We start from the raw sequence: 14,322 nt of genomic DNA, 5'->3' as shown, positions 1-14,322 counted from the left end.
ACCAAAAAATTGGAAAAATAATATTAAGCCCACTCGAGTCTATTGTGAGTACTTTTCTCAAAAGTAATGGCTTATCAATGAGATGAAGTGAAAAATATTCGTATTTCACACCCCTGAGTAGCCTACATTACCTGTTTTCTTTCTCATTTTTTCTTATTTTTTTTACTTTAAAACTTCCTTTTTTTATGAAATGAAACTTTGCCTGAAATTTTAAAAAAAAATTATAGGTTTTGTTTTTCTGGTGTTTTTAGTAAATTTCTGTCTTGCTTTGGCTACAATACTATGGTAATGGACTAATAGTATATATATATATATAGATATATAATTATCACATTAGTGATATGATTCTGTTACTGTATTAATTCATACTAGGTCCATCTTTTGCTGTAGCTGCTAACGTGGGAGCTATGTAGTCACTCATATGCTTGTCATCCTTTGGCGTTTCATTCCAAGTTGGCAGTCGGCAAGTTATATTATATGGATATGATTTAGTTTACCAGTTGACTTCGTCCATCCATTTGAAGCATCAGAGAATACTTATATTATAAAAAATTCCTTATATACTTACGTAAAATAAGACATCATGGTTCTTGGGAAAAATAAACCCCCCCAAAAAAAAATTGGTTGTCTTACGGCACGAATCTTGATGACCGGTAGCACGATCATAAAAGCCATAAGCACGGTGAGATCTCTGAGTTCTTTTAAAAGGTCAAAGGTGCCTCTTTTTTTTTTTTAATAAAATGATTTAGAGCTTGTGATTGATGGTCAAAGACTGCAAGTTTATTTCCAAGGACAAAAAAAAGAATTCAGAATCACTAGTAGGAATAGTACTGGTAGATTGGTAGTGAGACATCTTAGATTACATCCGGAGCTGCAAAGGCTAAAGTTTGTAATTAGGTATGACCATGATAATGTAACACTCCAATGCAGCTTGCTAAATGGTTACAGTTTTTAGATTCGAATACAAATTTGTTTATTAAATTTATATAGATTAAATGAATTATTAAGTAATATAAATTATTTAAGTTTAAATAAGTTATTCAGATTATAAATATATTTATTTATGTTTTACAAGTAGAGTTTTTTTCGTGTTAAACTGGTTATTCGGACGATAAAAAAAATTTATTTGGATCATAATCAAATTATTATGTCATAAATAAATTATGTAATAATTAAGCTAAATAATTGAGTTAGATGAATTAGATTGGAGTAAAGGGCCATCATAGTTAATTTATAGAAGGACAATTTGCATGTTACGAAACTTTCTATAGCTTATTTGAGTGCACTCAAGCCCAAGCATATTGTACTATAAATAATTTGATTGCTTGAGCATTGAGAAAGCTAGAGCAAATAAGAAATCAACATAGCATGACCTTTAGACAACATTTGCAGCAAGGTGTAAGGCTCTCTTCCTGAGAAACTATTACCATTTCTACTAATTTACCTTCTTCAAGTAAAGGCTAAGGCTCTTAAACTAGCCTTGCTCAAAACAAAAGAATTCAACCTACCCAAGATTACAATTGCAGTGGACTCACTCTAAAGTCCTCTCCAGCATCCTCAGCCAACACATTCCTTATCCTCAGGGTCTAAAGCATATTCTTTGGAATTTGTTCCATTTAAGTTCCTGTTTCTTCTATGCTCCTATTTACTCATCACCCTTGCTTATCTATAAATTGTATAGGAATACACCAGGCATCTATCTCATCAGATAGATAGTTGATGTATTTTTGCATCATTTTTCAAAAGAGAAATTTAAAATATTTTTTTATAATAAAAAGAATTTTAATTTAATTATGCAACTTATGTATCGACACCAGCTGGGCACACAGAAAGGGTGAATAATGTTTATTGAAAGGTGGCAAAGATAAGAAGACGTTACAAACGAAAGGCTATGGGAAAAGAGAAAGCCACGTCATGCTATAATCGCTGTAACCAACTTCCTAAGTACTCACTCCGGTGTCCGGGCCTTTTCTCACATGAACACCGCGTACGAACGAAGCTCTTTTTATCTCTCATGCTTCGGCTTCGCATCTATTTTTACTAGTAATTATGTTGTAGAAATGGCAATTAATATTGAATTAAAGGTTTAGTAACTATTATTTATTAGCCTAAGAATCAATCAATAGATTATTATTAATTCTGCCACGTAAGAATAATCAATCAATAGAGTTGTAATCCCACGGTGTAGGGAACGCCACCATGTAAAAGATGTTTCTAGTAATTTCGCTTCCCAATGCTTACTCTAAAGAATAAAATTTCCAACTACACACACCCTATATTTAGCTAAACTCCTCCTCTTCTCTCGTGCTTAAATTTTATTAGTACGACGGGCTCGGGCTCGGGCTCGCGAGAGGAAGAAAGGAACTAGGAAGCGGGGATTCGCGAGAAAGTTGCGGTGTGGATGGCGGTGGAGTACAGCTGCTGCGAGGCGAGCTTCTTTATACACATCGGGATCATAGTGTTACTGGTTCTCTTCGCCGGTCTCATGTCGGGACTCACTTTGGGTCTCATGTCGCTTAGCCTCGTCGACCTCGAAGTCCTTGCCAAGTCCGGCACTCCGCAAGATCGCAAGCACGCAGGTGTGTCGAATAATCTAGTTGGCCGCTTGTAATTGCTATCCAATTGCAAGATAAAGGCTGCGATTTCATGATTGTCATGCATTTTTACTTTTTTGTGTGCCGATTTTGATTGCTGGGAAGTAAAAATTTGATGGAATTTGACTTAGGGAAGGGTAGATTAGACGAAAAAAATGTGTTTCTTTTTTGTGTTTGAAAAAGAAATCCTTTTTAAGTCATATAGGAGTTAATTGATGCAATATCTAGTTGTATAAGCTGTAATTTGTATATGGTTGTTCTTGTTTCTTGGGCAGCGAAAATATTGCCTGTTGTGAAGAAACAGCATCTGCTGCTATGTACTCTTCTTATATGCAATGCTGCTAGTATGGAGGTAAATTGTCTTTCTAGTACACTTTTTGTGAATTATTTTCTAATCCTTCTGTGGGAAAATTTTCTAGCTGAAAGATGTTTCTTTCTTTCTTCAGGCTCTGCCCATTTTCCTTGATAGTTTGGTTACAGCTTGGGGTGCTATATTAATCTCTGTGACTTTGATTCTTCTATTTGGGGAGGTGAATCTTTGAATGCTTAGGGAAGTTGCAACAAGTAGAATATCTAGGTATGCTTACAAGTGTTCTATATAAACAGATTATTCCTCAGTCGGTATGTTCTCGTTATGGTTTAGCAATTGGAGCAGCAGTAGCTCCAGTCGTTCGTGTGCTCGTCTGGATCTGTTTTCCAGTTGCATACCCAATCAGCAAGGTTAAGTTATTACTTAATTAGACATTTTGGACTAGTGTATATTTGATAAGAGCTAAATCCTATTTATGGTCAATTTATAGCTGATGACATTCTGAACCAGAACTATTTCATGCTTTCAGTTATTGGACCTTTTGCTGGGAGATGGTCATGAAGCTCTCTTCCGCAGAGCTGAACTGAAAACACTTGTAACTTTGCATGGAAATGAAGTGAGTTTTCTAGACTACCTATTGATGATGCCTTTTGCCGATTCGCATCGTGTTTTCTTATTACTGGAACTTAATGCTTCTTTAGTTTGCTATGCATGATTAATTCTGCATCATCCTTCAGATATATGAGTTAGATGTTGCTGTTGATATAGAAGTCATTAAGTTGTGAAGCTTCTTGCAGGACAGAAGCCGATTTTGTTTTGAGGAGTGGATCTACTTTTTCGGTAGGATTGAACCAATGGTTTGTTGATTCACAAGCCACTGCCTGAGTACACTTGGCAGGATTGTCTGATCTAGTTGAAGGGAAATTTTTTGTTGTTATTATAATTTATAGATTTCTATATTTGGACTCATGAAACCTAGGTCTTAGCGAGCTAAACTCCTTTATCTTCTTAGCTTCATGTGCCTAGTTGGTTACAGGAATCAGGATATTGTAAGCTACTCTTTATTCTGTGCACATAGAGTACCTTAATGGGTTTGATAAAATGTTTTGCTTACTTATTTCTTTGCTAGAAACTTAATTGAAATGAAAAACCTGGGGCATGCTTGACTTACAAATATTAGACTCTTCTTTATTGCACCTATCACTTTCATATAATTGGCTGTGTGAAAGTGAGTCCATTTACTGACTTGACTTGCAAACAGGCAGGGAAGGGGGGAGAGTTAACCCATGATGAAACGACCATCATTGCTGGTGCGCTTGAACTCAGTGAGAAGAAAGTTAGGGATGCCATGACCCCTCTATCTAAAACATTTGCTATTGATATCAATGCAAAACTTGATAGGTTCTTATCCTCGTTTTGTTATGACTAAAGTTTATGTGGTTTTTCCAAAGTTCCATGCTGACATGATTCTTATTTTGATTCTCTTATGCAGGAAATTGATGCAGGAGATTTTGGACAAGGGTCATAGCAGGGTGCCAGTTTATTATGAGGAAAAGACAAATATAATTGGACTTATCCTAGTAATGTTCCCCACTTTTTTCTATAAGCTTATCCTCTTCCTCTATCCTGTTCAATATCACTGAGTATGTGACTTTTCAAGTTAAATGACTTGTTTAAATGGGTTGAAAATTTTGATGTATTGGTCTTTAGTAACTTTTGTGTCATGGCGGGCATTTAATAATGGTACCAACTGTAGCATTAAATCCATACTTTCTTTTAATAAGATTGCTATCTTTTAGGAACAATGAGACATTATTACTCTATTTTAATTTTAGTTCATAAAGTACAATGACTAACTTGCACAATAAACATGTAAAATGCACTCTAAATGTCTTCACAGAAAACTAAGAGAAGATATGATTTGAGAGAATTTGTTTCATATGGCTTGAAGATATATATCAGACTCCAGATGAGGGTAGACCAGACATTTTCTAGTGTATTTGTCAGCCAAGTGATTCTTGATTTGTAAGATTCTTGATTTGTACCCATCAAATCATGAACTTCAGATAGTCTATAACTCTGTATACTCGGTAAATGTTACTATTGTTATGGAGCTTGGTTCTGCATTTGTTATGCTGAATGAATAACTATACTTTTTAATCTTCTGAAATGGCCTCATCAAATTGTAGGTGAAGAACTTATTATCAATACACCCTGATGATGAAGTTCCTGTCAAGAATGTCACAATCCGCAAGATCCCAAGGTATATTAGGAGTTCAAAGACAACAAAGTTTTCTTAGTATGTACTTGCATAAAGTGAATTTTGCATACATATATCCACTTGTAAGTTGTAACCCATTCAAAGTCCAATATGTGACCCCTTTAAGCTTGAAATTTGTGTGTATATGTCCCTAGGATTAGATAGCATCATCAGAGAGGGTGTCCATGCAATCATCACTATTGTAGGGTAATGCTGATAAGGATATTTTGAGTGGCATCTATGCAAGAGAAGCATTTTATGGATTATGGTAATTCAATATCGTATTAAGTCATCTGTAACAAGAAAAGGCAGAAATAGTTCCTTCTTGCTGAACCAGCAGAGATGCATGATCTGATACAGTTTGTTTAGTTTGACATACAGATTTTCGAATTGATTTAGTTTGGTATCATTTTAATTTTACTGTCACACATACTTAAATGATGTGGAATATCTATAAATTTTTTTAGCCAACAAATATTGTGCTTGTTAGGGTACCGGGAGATATGCCTCTCTATGACATTCTCAATGAGTTTCAGAAGGGACACAGCCACATGGCAGTTGTCATAAAACAAAGCAACCTTATTCAGCAAACTCGCAACAATGTGGATGGTGGTAAGCTCTCCAAGAGAACCTTGGTCCTCAATATTTTTTCTGCTACAAGTTTAACTTACAAAATGCTTGTGTTCTAATGTTTCTGGAATGCCGTTTTCATGGAAAAGTAGATCTAAGGCTAGACATTGATGGTCAGAAGACTAATGAAGGCAGCATGAAAACTACCAATCCGATACGCAGGTGGAAGAGCTACCCTGATTCCCAAAATACTTACAGGAGCAGTAGCAGAGGTAAGAAATGGTCGAGAGATGCTGAAGCTAGCGTCCTCCAGATACATGACGCATCCCTGCCCAAGCTTAATGAAGATGAAGAGGCCATTGGAATAATAACAATGGAAGACGTTATCGAGGAACTACTGCAGGTAATTGAGATGAAAATACTCCTTTTTATTAATTAATGCTCAACCAAAATTACTTCTATGTCTGTTTTATCTCGATGCCATCATTCTTCTACTCTGTGCTGATGCTTTCTTCTCGTCATGCAGGAAGAGATATATGATGAGACAGATGTTCAGGAGGATCAATAGAATGATGTCATCACAAGGATCAGGAATATATAGTAGTGTTCTCCAAACTTGTTCCTTATTTGAATTTTCTTGAGATAGAGAGATATATAGATAAGACTAATGTGACCGCAAAGAGACTAGATAAGCCTGAGTCTCCCAGCTGGAGTTGTTTAGCTTTTGCGCACAGAGATACTTGAGATTTAATGGTGAAAATGAGTACTCATTCAACTTCTGTAATTGATTACATATGCAAAAGAGAGAATTATGGTGCGTTCTTGTGTTAGATTGCTAATGATTTCAGACAGTGTTTTCCAATGCTGTTATTGACTGCATTGTTTGTGTAGACTGCATCAAATACTTACTCTCTTTTTTTTTAACGATAAGTTCGTAGGCAAACACACATTAAAAGATAGGAGATATGTTGAAACTGTCTCACTACAGCATCATAATAAGAAGAAATAAGAAATCATCATCAAACTCGGGCGAACAAGATCAATATATAATGACCCCAAAAAACCATCATCAAATGCTTGGTTCTTGGTTCATTGTTTAATCAATACTTAGGTTAAGAGAATTCAAATTGCAAATCAAGAGAAGCCAAATGTTCTATTAGTGCAGTCCTTAATTTTGCGTTATATTAAGTTCAGTGGGAAATTAATTCTTACAAAATCTGAGAGCAAGTCACATGATTTCATTATACTTAAATCCAACCAAGTACTAGATTCCAATTTGGAGGTTTCCATTGAACCCCAGTCCATTTTGATAAGAATACAGCGGATAAGCGTTTTATCCGCTCGCTTGTTGAAGTTATTCTATCAGTTAGGCGACCAATTACAGCAACTTATCGGTAATCTATAAACAAGAACGAATAATTACACTCTCGTTTCCTTCTCGTCTCGATGGCCTCTCCCATTTCGAGCTCTGCTCAAGGGAAGCCTATTCCGCTAGACCGTGGGAAGAATAGTGAACCCAATCCATGGGAAGAGAGGGATTACGGCGCCTTGCAATTTGGGGTTCTCCTCTTCGGTCTTATTGGCGCCAGCGCCGCCACCGTTGCGGTAACGCTTTTCCCGTCTTGCGTCCATTGGATTTATGTCATCTTCTTGTCCTATTACTCTGCAAGTCGGGATCTTTTTTGAAAGTCCAAGTACTTCATCCAATTCTTTCGTGATTTCGAGGCTTATTTTGTTGGTTTCAAATCGAATTTTCGAAAGGATTGTGTTTGTTGGCCGATAGGTAATAGGAGAAATTACAGAGGCTCCCTTGATGAAATCTTTCACATTGTCCAAATCACGAAGGTTGGCCAGTAGGAGCAAATTGTGTTTGTCGGCTGAGACAAAAAGAAGAGAGCTACTATGTGATCACATTGTGCAATCAAATGAAGCTGTGTGTGCTTGCCCCAAGAGGTTAATTTGGGCTGGTCAAGGAGGTTGCCCGCAATATGCAAAAGAAAAAAAAATGCGAGAAAAGATGGATTTGATCCTTTCTTATTTTTAAGTGTCAAAAAGTTCTGTTATCAGTAACATATCTCCATTGCTATCATTTGTTTTCCTTCATTAAGTTCCAATAATGCTTCTCTATTTTTCATTTTTTTGGTCCAACACAACCCTACCTAATTCTGGTATTGTTTGGCAACTTGGTCAGTTGCGCAGGACTGTAAATGGATTCTCCTCTCAGGTACGCATAGAATGCTCAATTAATCCATTCTTATTTGATCATGGCAATTGGTACCTGTTATGTACTAGCCTGTTCTATGATGTTGTAAGGAAGAAATCTTATCTCAGCTTCATGGCAAATTTTGTTCTGGACTAATAACTTTCTGATTCCTTGTACTGATACATATTATTAGTGATTTTAGGTGTTGAATGACTTACATGTTATATGATGACATATTGGAGCACTTGAGATGCTAAATGCTAGATAACCTTTTTTTTTTTTGGTTAAGCAAATAGATAACCTACTGACCTGAATTTTGCTCTGGGTTCAAGACATGGATTATGTTTCATTTTTTTAAGAACAAGATAACATGACATTGATAAGCAAATGTGAATAATTCTTATGAATATTGAGATTGAGTTGGATGTCTGAATCAAGTCTTAAATAAGATTTCATATTATCTAATATGTTATTCTTAAAATAAACTAAATTTGTGCTTTATCTCTGATAAGGATTGTACGAATGAAGAATGATAAGGACGGTAAGAATTGTCTAAAGCATCCCTCCGTTATACTTTATGCCTTTGGGCCAATCCTTTTTATGTCAAGCCCTGTATATGACACTGTGATAGTGGCAAATGATTAAGCTTATAGTTCGACAATCTTTTATCTGATTATGTCCGTTTGATAGAAAGTTACTTCCACAACATTGTAACACTGTAAACCCTTGGAAAGTCCATGGCCATTAATGATTTCTGCTAAGACGTTGTAATTGTGACATATTATATTGCTATTTTATTTCAATTAGAGTTTGCCAGTATGTCGATATAGTCAACTTCTTTTAGACAACAAAGAAGTCCCACCTGACCTATTGAAACAAAGTAAAGGAATTTCAGATATCTTGGCCAAACATCATATTTTTTCCCAGAATCCCAAATGATCCAACTAGTCATCTTTTATTAGGTGTATGTTGCTACTTGTCTAGCTGTGATATCATATGAACATAATTGCTGATACGGAAATAAAAAGTTAATTGAGTATATTCAAAGGACCCACGGTTGAAATCTTATTTATTGGCCTATTCAAGCATGACAAGGGAGTTGCCTAATCCGTTCCAAATGCCATCCATCCGAGTCTAAGTCTGAATGAGTTTCTCCCATTTTCCTTATGAAGTTTTTTCCCTTGAAGATTTTTATTTGATTTAGGATTTGATTACTTTCCTAATTGGTTAGCATGATGGAAAGGCTACTTATATTCTGTTTTGATTCTGTATTGAGATGAATTATGTTGTTTATGAAAAAAAAACCCTAGTTGCTTGGAAAGGTTTCTTGATGTCAGGTGTGTGATTGTTTTGATATGTATCTCTATGTGACCTTTGTGAGTGGTGAATGAGGAGTCGTTCTGTATCTCGCAAGTATCTATAGTGGTGATCGTGTATCTTATAGCTTTGTCGGCAGTAATCTTCTTTCCGTAGAAGTTCTGGCATCAATTGCACCTTGATTTAGAGGAACAACATACTAGTTTTTAATTGATGATATCCAATAGTAGTTTTCATGACAATCTTTCGTTTCTTGAAGTTCAACAGGTCAGAATCATATTCATCACGGGGAGGTGCAACCTGCAGCTCAAATCGCAGGCATCAAGCTTGGAGTAGATGTAACTGTCGTGTTCAAGAAGAGTATGATTATGAAATGGAAAGAGTGGTGAGAGCTCATTTATCAATAATGTCTTTTCAACAAATGATTTTTCTACTACTTTGAATCATTGCTTTCACCATCATCCCCTTGAACATTTTATCACCACCTTTATTCTCTACAACTTGTTCAACTTTTGCATTCCTCATCTTACCTTTGTGCTGTTGCCACATAATTTAAGTTCCTGAAATGGTTGAAGTACCACAGAACAAAAATAACATGAGTAGCAGAAAATTAAAGGTTATAGCTAACAAAAAAACACTATTCTGGTATACCTATTCAAATAGATGCATCTAATAATTTCTGAACTGGTTAGCCTAGTTGAGAACAACATCCATAAGTTTCTTCTAAGGTTGTGATCTTCCTTTTAGAAGTATCGATTCTTTATTTTGTAAAATGAGCAGTAATGATATAATCTGCTGCTTTCAGCTGATAAATGGAGTCTTTCTGTAAGATAGGGACCGCTCTGGTTTATGTAGAGTTGGACTACAATCTTTATGCTAAAACTTTGGAAAACGTTTTCTTTTTTTTAAGTTGACTGTGCCTTGAGATTATCTCAAGATGGAGAAGAGTTTTGCGATTTTTTCCTTTTTCTTACCTTGGAATATTATTCTGGGTCTTGACTCTCAAGGTGTACTTGATGGCTAAATAGGTGTTGAATCTGTGCAAAAAGGTTAAACATTTGTTTTCCAATCATAAGGCATAACTGCATAACCAATGGCTCTAAAGGTTTTAAGACTTTGGAAATTTTTTCTAGTTACAAGAAGGAAATGTGTGTGTAGTCTTGTTGTTGGAAGTCCTACAATGACAAATGAGACTAAACTTGATAATGTTTGAGAACCTTAGAAGATGACTGAGTTGGATGGATCAACCAAAGAGCAGATCGTTAACAATGTCATTGCCGATCTAATCTTTCGATGAATAATCACACATTCAGATTTTATTGGACATCATACTTTTGTTTATCATAGATGGCAAAATGGAAGAAATGATAATAGGCATGCGGAGCTCTAGCCATAAGCTATGGCAATTCCAGCTCACACCCACTCTGGCCTGCCCTGCAAGGCCAGAGTGAGTTCAGCAGTCAGCCTCTGATGTTGAAATTAGGGAGGCAAGTTTTGTAATCCTTCGGCTATCATGAGTGCCTATTTCAAAGAAACATCAGGTTTCAGTTTCTTAAGCTTAAACTCATGATCACTATAACTTGCACTAGGGAAGAAGACATTACTCATTAATGTAAATGCATAGACTTGTCCATTGTCCTTCCAACACATAATCTATCTTCCCACTTTCTTGCAAATAATGACAAGATGAACAACTCTCTCTCTCTCTCTCTCTAGTCCACATGGAAGGTGAATTAGATAACATTGTGACATGTAATGTTGACAAAGTTATAATCCACTGTCTAGTCTCATCTTTGCTGCCCGGTTATGTGTTTTTATCGTTGTTCGTCTGGGGCAGAGCTAAGTTGTTTGATATTCTGTGATCTATGTTTCACCTACTTTAATTTCCTTTTCTTTGTTTTATGTTATCCCTGCTCTAGTTTGCAAGCATTTGCACTGTCATCTGATTTTCATGACCTGTCCTTTATGCAAGATAACTTTATTTTGATGATTTATCTAGTTCAATTCATCTGCACCTTCATTACTAGTGCCTTTTATAGGAGCATATAAAACGCATGCAAAGTGTATTTAACAGAGAGAGAAGTAAATCTAAGAAGAGTTATGGGACCTGGAAAGATCATGGTCCTGGTGCTTATCAACATTTTCCAAGAGAAGACTTGTATTGGAAGACAGAGGAATATTACAAGGATCAAAGAACAAATTTCAGATCAAGCTTCAATGAAAATGCGAACTGCGTAATGTCATATCATTATTCAGTGTTGGGCCTTGACAGGTATGCCATATGTGTATATATGGAAACAGTGTTTTCTTTAGGTGAATTATAAGTTGTTATGCCTAAAATCAAATTATCGCCTAAACTTCCATTTATACCAATTTGCTCTCTGTGGTCCAGGCCAAAATGAAAAACTAATCGTATGGATAATACCCAAGCACACTTCCATGCTTTGTCACATCAAATGAATTTCTTTGCTCATGCACATTTCCCTTGGGAAAAAGAAAGTCTTCTTGAGGTTTTGTCCAATTTGCTTAGAGTGGAAATCAATTGATTCAAAAGTCAAATGTTCATGCACATTTCTCCTGTCGTAGTCCCTCTTCCTTCAAAGCATGCAAACAGAAATTAGAGGTTGGTAGCTGATGACTCCTCTTACTTGTAAATCTTAAACCACCACCAACCATGTCCTTCTGTTTAATTTTATATGTTTTTACGTGTTCTAGGTCTTTTAGCAACTTCTTAGCAAACTGTGTATTTTAAGTTTAAAAGATTGTTAGCATTTTGTTCTAGGAGAAAAGTATCAGAGTAAATACGATTTGTTCATGGAAGAAAATGTTGAAATTTCAGGATATCTATGGGAATGAAATGGAAATTTTAAGTCCATGAAGAATAGTAATGGAGAGGACACTGGATTTCACTTTCATGCTGAACTGCTGGAATTAAAAGATTTTGACTTGCGATGCTTCAATAAAATCACAGGGTACCTTAAAAAAGTCCAGGTTTTACTGATATTGCGGAAACTCTTTCCTCTATCAATGTCTAGTTGGCATGAAGTTGCAAACTGATCCTCTCGTCTTAGGCCATGTTAGGATAGGCAGAAAATAAGCTGATCTAAACAAATAGTGCAGGTTTCTAAACCCTTGTTCGAGCTCAAGCCCAGCCTAGTTCCTGCTCAGGTCTGCTAATGTGCAATATAACCAACTAACCAAGATAAGTGTGAAAGGAGCAGTACCTACTAAAATTTCAGACTGTCAACTTTTCAATCCTCTCTTTAAGGCTAAGCATCAAATATTCAGATGATGTTTTGTAGTGCCATCTTCATGGGTTCATGGGCCAATAATGATGCACCAGGTCCAGATATAGAGGTGCAGCAAGCTGATTGAATAGGTCTACTTTTATTTGCTCTTTTAAGCTGACCAAGGTAATATAGATGTTATTCAAATGTTCAGGTGATATCGAGTCTCGAAGATAATGATCATCTCATGAACTTGTGGTCGTATAATATACGAGTTCAACTTCAGATATAAAGATTTGGCATGATGCATCTCCAGATTGCGGGCATGCTTCTCTCAAATTAGCAGTGGAAACTAATGAAGGCACTATATATCTTATAAGAAGCAATAGAGGATAGTTGGTAATAGACAATGGGTTCTTGTAATGTCTGAGACAATGATGAATTTGCTGTCTAATCTCCATCCCTCTCTTTAATTATCAATGGAAAAGGTCTCTCTATAATGTTGCACTTTTATTTGTATTGTTAAAAGATGCCCAAATAAGACATGCAATTGTATTTGCTTGTGATATAAAGAAACATGCATTAGGCTTTCAGTTATATGCTTTATTTTGTTCTCCTTCATTTCTGTAGGTCAAGGTCAGTGCCATACTCAGATGCTGAGATTAAGGTATGGCTTTTTTTTAATTCCTCAAGGCATTAATTAATTTCTTTATGAAACTTCCAGGCAAAGTAGAGGTCTAATTTGTAGAGGGTTATAGGTAAAAACATAATATTGAGGCAATTAGAGTAAAACTTTTACTTATCTTAGTAATATGAATGTCGTTAATATGCATTGTAGGCTGCTTTCAGAACAAAAGCAATGGAGTACCATCCAGATCAAAACCAGAAGAATAAAAGTGAGTACTAATATGTCCTCATTCTGCTATGCTTGCGGGGGTGGAAATCATTATTCTTCACTAATATTCTTCTGCACTTCACTACAAATGGCTTTTTAATTTGTTTTCCTGATAACATATATTCTTCCGATGCAGAGGCTGCAGAGGCTAAGTTTAAAGAAGTAATGGTTTCTTATGAAGCAATCAAGTTAGAAAGAAGTGGAAGAAGCTGCTGAGCGAAATCTCTTTTCCGGTTGTTGTAAATGCCACATGGTAGTAGAAATACATGGCAATAATGGATAGTGCAACTCTTCTCACCGTCCTGTTTCCCTTCCATTTTTCCATACTTCAACTAGTCGAGATGATGATTGTCAAGGAATCAGGCATAACTTCTTTTGTACTTTAAAGATGAGTCCTCTGCTCATGAGATGCTTCTCTTTTAAATTATGTCGTGTCCACTGCTATATTCACAAAAGAGAGAGAGAGAGAGAGAGGTTAAAAAGTCCGCTTAAAGACGAGGGCAAGTCATGAGCATGTCAAGAAAAAAAAATCTTCTACTCTCATATGAATTTGCTTGATTTAATATCTTCTGAAATTTTTTACTGTAAGTATGTTGGACAGTTTTTTCTTTCTTTGTTGACAATAGTCCGTATACAGATAATTCATTCGATTATAGTGATACAGTCCGAATTACAATTTTAGGAACTCTTTACACACTTGCATCTACTCATATAAGTGTACTATAAATTAGTTCAAACACTATGTATATATATATATCTCATCTCTCTATCCACACGTCTTGTATGTTTGCTTTTGCTCGGTCAAAAAGTCAGAAGAAGACGCTCATCGCGTGTTAACGAAGCAAAAACAGTTCAAACTCACCCACCTCCTCCTCCTCCTCCTCCTCCTTACACCGAGTCAAAACCGAGTTGGCGAATGCCACGTGGGATGTATTAGTAATTACAA

General features: G+C 35.9%; 2 protein-coding genes across 3 annotated transcripts; both read left to right on the top strand.

Moving 5' to 3' along the window:
• The first annotated feature begins 2,199 nt into the window (after window positions 1-2,199).
• LOC140783527 (DUF21 domain-containing protein At2g14520) lies at window positions 2,200-6,551 on the top strand. Of its 2 annotated transcripts, none has more exons than XM_073130432.1 (11): window positions 2,200-2,579; window positions 2,870-2,946; window positions 3,041-3,124; window positions 3,201-3,314; window positions 3,434-3,520; window positions 4,166-4,305; window positions 4,397-4,484; window positions 5,094-5,167; window positions 5,655-5,776; window positions 5,887-6,137; window positions 6,261-6,551. In XM_073130432.1, the coding sequence occupies exons 1-11, from the start codon at window positions 2,402-2,404 to the stop codon at window positions 6,300-6,302; spliced, it is 1,257 nt and encodes a 418-aa protein (XP_072986533.1). In that variant the 5' UTR covers window positions 2,200-2,401; the 3' UTR covers window positions 6,303-6,551. The 2 variants fall into 2 exon arrangements, with proteins under 2 accessions (XP_072986533.1, XP_072986532.1); XM_073130431.1 differs by having other exon boundaries at window positions 2,202-2,579; window positions 5,884-6,137.
• Window positions 6,552-7,070: 519 nt separating this feature from the next.
• Window positions 7,071-13,941, top strand: LOC140783187 (uncharacterized). The gene is made up of 7 exons (XM_073129967.1): window positions 7,071-7,339; window positions 7,926-7,958; window positions 9,514-9,639; window positions 11,294-11,526; window positions 13,112-13,148; window positions 13,320-13,377; window positions 13,513-13,941. Exons 1-7 carry the CDS (start codon window positions 7,181-7,183, stop codon window positions 13,590-13,592), a joined length of 726 nt encoding a protein of 241 aa, XP_072986068.1. The 5' UTR covers window positions 7,071-7,180; the 3' UTR covers window positions 13,593-13,941.
• The last annotated feature ends 381 nt before the right edge of the window (window positions 13,942-14,322 follow it).

Source organism: Typha latifolia, chromosome 3 (genome assembly GCF_019914945.1).
Source record: "Typha latifolia isolate L0001 chromosome 3, TyphaL0001v2, whole genome shotgun sequence".
Lineage (NCBI taxonomy): Eukaryota > Viridiplantae > Streptophyta > Magnoliopsida > Poales > Typhaceae > Typha > Typha latifolia.
The sequence above is the reverse complement of the archived record's forward strand: the minus strand, read 5'-3'. Positions and strand labels throughout refer to the sequence as shown.